The 3,532-nt window shown below is 36.4% G+C and overlaps 1 protein-coding gene across 1 annotated transcript in view; it reads left to right on the top strand.

Annotated features, from left to right (window-relative positions):
• The window catches only part of LOC113227372 (photoreceptor-specific nuclear receptor-like), a 57,282-nt gene that overhangs the window by 25,141 nt on the left and 28,609 nt on the right, over window positions 1-3,532 (top strand). Inside the window, exon 4 of the mRNA XM_026460267.1 lies at window positions 410-513. Within this exon, the coding sequence (XP_026316052.1) occupies window positions 410-513 (104 nt within the window). The remainder of the gene's footprint in view (window positions 1-409; window positions 514-3,532) is intronic.

A 3,532-nucleotide genomic window follows, 5' to 3' on the forward strand; every position in this document is an offset into this window, starting at 1 on the left:
TGAAGTTGATTACAACAGAAACATGTAGTCAATCTGTTAGCAGCCTAGTGGCAATGCAACTGCGATGCTGCGCTCCTTATCTTAACTAACGTTATCTACAATTGGGTTATTCACACATCTGGGACCATCATCAGCGAAACGAGATCTGCCTACGACTCCCTCTGATCGGTTTTTTAATATGTTATTTAGTTTCAGTTTTATTATTAAGTAACATCGCTGTAATAGACATTTTTTTAGGTGACAATAAAACTTTATCGAAAAGCTACCGAAATAAAAGTGCGTTAGTTACGACAAGAAGGGCAGAAAAGATAGGCGGGTCGCTTACCACTTTTCCGTCACTTAGTATCGTAAAAAAAGATTCCATTGCGACAATATTGAGTGAAACATCAATTTCATTCAATTGTTTCAGATGTCAAGCCAATACGGGCCGTTGCGTGGTGGATAAAGCCCACAGGAACCAATGCCAGGCGTGCAGACTCAAGAAATGTCTGGCGATGGGCATGAACAAGGACGGTGAGTACTGTTAGTGATTTTATACCGTAGTACTTGTAGTACAGTATTGTGATTAAACTTAATTTTGCCCTACCGACTTGTTTCACACTCAGAATGAAGAGTAACTAACTACCTTCTCTACTTAGAACACAGTATCTATTCAAAGCATTTTTTCTCTTCATCTGTTACTACGAAACAAAACTATGGCATTTTTAATGTTAATAGTGAGTTGACATAGTGATATGAGAGTGTCTATAGTAATTTACACAATCGAACCTCGAACGTATTTACTCACGGACAGACTTTGAGAAATGAAATGAGATTATAAGTGCGTGCGTTAAAATATTCATCGGCTACCAAATATACGTCCCGAGCGAGAGTATTGCTATTAGAGATTCACGAATGTACGTAACTTAGAAATTAAAGTCATACACACACACATTGTTTAAAAATGTTCTAATAAATCTCTTAAGAAACTCTGTAACAACACTAAAAACGATTACTAACCTACTCATTTACAAAAACTTGCAAAAATATTACAAACTTACATTTATCACTGTGACCAAAGTTTATACACATCTATATACACTACTTATATTTTGATTTATTAACACATACGCATTTATCGAGGGAGTTTACACATTTAATTATATACTGCGTATGCTAATTAAAGTTGACAGAATTACATGCATTACAAGAACTAATTTATTAAATTTTAGCTCTGGATCACTGCGTCTTCTTACTCTCATCCGCCACTACAGTGGTGTTAATAACGAGGTTTAAAAAAATATATAATTCGATGACACACAAAATAATATAAACAACATCGACTCCGTATCTGTATCGGACTCGTTCACCTGTGACTTAGATAACTGCATTCCGCCAAATTTCAATCCTTGTCAATCACTCAAAATACTTAACCAAAATATTAGAAGTATATCAAAAAATATGACAGGATTGTATACCGTACTCGCAAGAACGAATGTAGAATGGGACATAATCGCGCTCTCCTAGTGTTGGCTTTCTATTACTCAACCATTCCATACCTTCCAGGCTATAATAATTTTAAGACTAACAACAATAGGGATTTTTCCAAATTTCTTAATTCACTCAACATAATCTTATTGAACATTAAACAATATAAAAATATTATTTTTACTGGTGACATTAATATAAACATTCATGATCAATGTCAAACATAGTTACCTAAATTTATTAGCTTCACATGGCCTACTACCTACACATATATTGCCCACGCGACTTCAGGCTTGCCTCGATCACTTTGTCACAAAAACAACTTTACCGGCCTTCACTTATGTGGCCTACTCAGTACTGACCGATCATGAAACAGTCTTATTATTCCTACACATGAAAATTTCTAAAAATGCTACAAAAAAAAGTTAGTGTCCGCATTAATTATGATCAGTTACATTTAGATTTAATGCAACTTAATTTTGAACAAGTGTATCACATTCAAAATCCTCACGTAGCAGCGGATCTATTGATCAGCCTCATTACCCAAGTTATCGAGTCAAATTCAAAAACTGTTAAAATACCTAACCGTAAGAAAATTACCAAGCCGTGGCTTGCTCCGGGCCTTCTTCGATGTATCCGGCATAGAGACAACCTACACAAAAAGTTGAAAAATCGCCTAATAATGAAATCTTAAGAACATCCTTTACTAGATACAGAAATTACTGTAACAAGCTTTTGAGAAAGATAAGATTAGATTTTGAGAAGAAGGAATTAAGTAATGCTGCTGGTAATAATGCTAAACAGCTCTGGACGGCTATAGACTCGATAACAAACAGAGTAAAAAAGAAAGACATAACATCACATTTGTTACATATGTCAGACAATCCGCTTCAATGTGTTCACATAGTCAATAAATTTTTCGCAGATATCGGTAAGAATCTTGCTGAGAACATAGTGAATGGGTCAACTAGTGACGCATCCCACACTACTAACAATATAAACTCCCAATCTAAGGCGTTTTTACCGACGGATGAATAGGAAGTTGCTCAGTTGATTATATCCCTGCGTAACGATTGTGCTATGGGATGGGACAGAATTACTAGTGGTCTACTAAAAAAACATTTAAATGTAGTAGTTCCACCCATTACTTACATCTGTAACTTCGCACTTGCATGGGGCCAGTTTCCAAAACCGTTTAAAAGAGCATTAATACACCCTGTCTATAAAAGTGGGGACAGAGACAGTGTCAACAACTAGAGACCTATAACTGTGCTTCCTGCCCTATCGAAAATACTGGAAAGAATAATAAACGAAAGGCTTGTGAAATTTTTAGAGAAGAGTAACATACTATCACCTTGACAGTATGGCTTTCGGGCTGGCAAATCTACGGCTGATACTGTTCATGATCTGACAAACTTTGTTGTCACAAACATGGACGGTAGGCAGAAGGTTTTGGGCATTTTTCTGGATCTTGCTAAAGCTTTTGACATTGTCTCTGTGCCTATTCTCATTAGGAAAATGGAAAGAATGAGAATAAGGGGTATTTAACTTAAATTATCTGAGTGATCGTACCCAGTGCGTTAAGATTGATGACGTCATCAGCATCAGCATCAACATCACCTACGGCGTGTCACAGGGCAGCGTACTTGGCCCTACTCTCTTTCTTGTGTACATCAACGAGCTGGGTATGATTACTCCCTCTAAAGGTAAAATTATAACCTTTGCAGATGATACTGTCCTCCTATTTAAAGCCAATTCTTGGCACGATGTATATGCGGAGGATCAGACAGGCTTTAAGGTTGTGATGAAGTGGCTGCATAATAATGTTCTCACACTAAACTTGGAAAAAACTAAATATATCACCTTCTCCTTAAGAAAAAAAGAACAAACAATGCCTATAATGCCTCTGCTTTCGGTGATAGCCCACACTTGTAATAACCAAACTTGTCATGACAATGCATGTACCTGCACGCGCATCCATAAAGTTGACAGTATAAAGTACTTACATGTAATCTTGGATACCACTTTAAGTTTCCATGAGCACATCAACACTCTAAATAATAGA

Source organism: Hyposmocoma kahamanoa, unplaced genomic scaffold, assembly GCF_003589595.1.
Source record: "Hyposmocoma kahamanoa isolate Upper Pololo Valley unplaced genomic scaffold, ASM358959v1 210, whole genome shotgun sequence".
Classification (NCBI taxonomy): Eukaryota; Metazoa; Arthropoda; class Insecta; order Lepidoptera; family Cosmopterigidae; genus Hyposmocoma; species Hyposmocoma kahamanoa.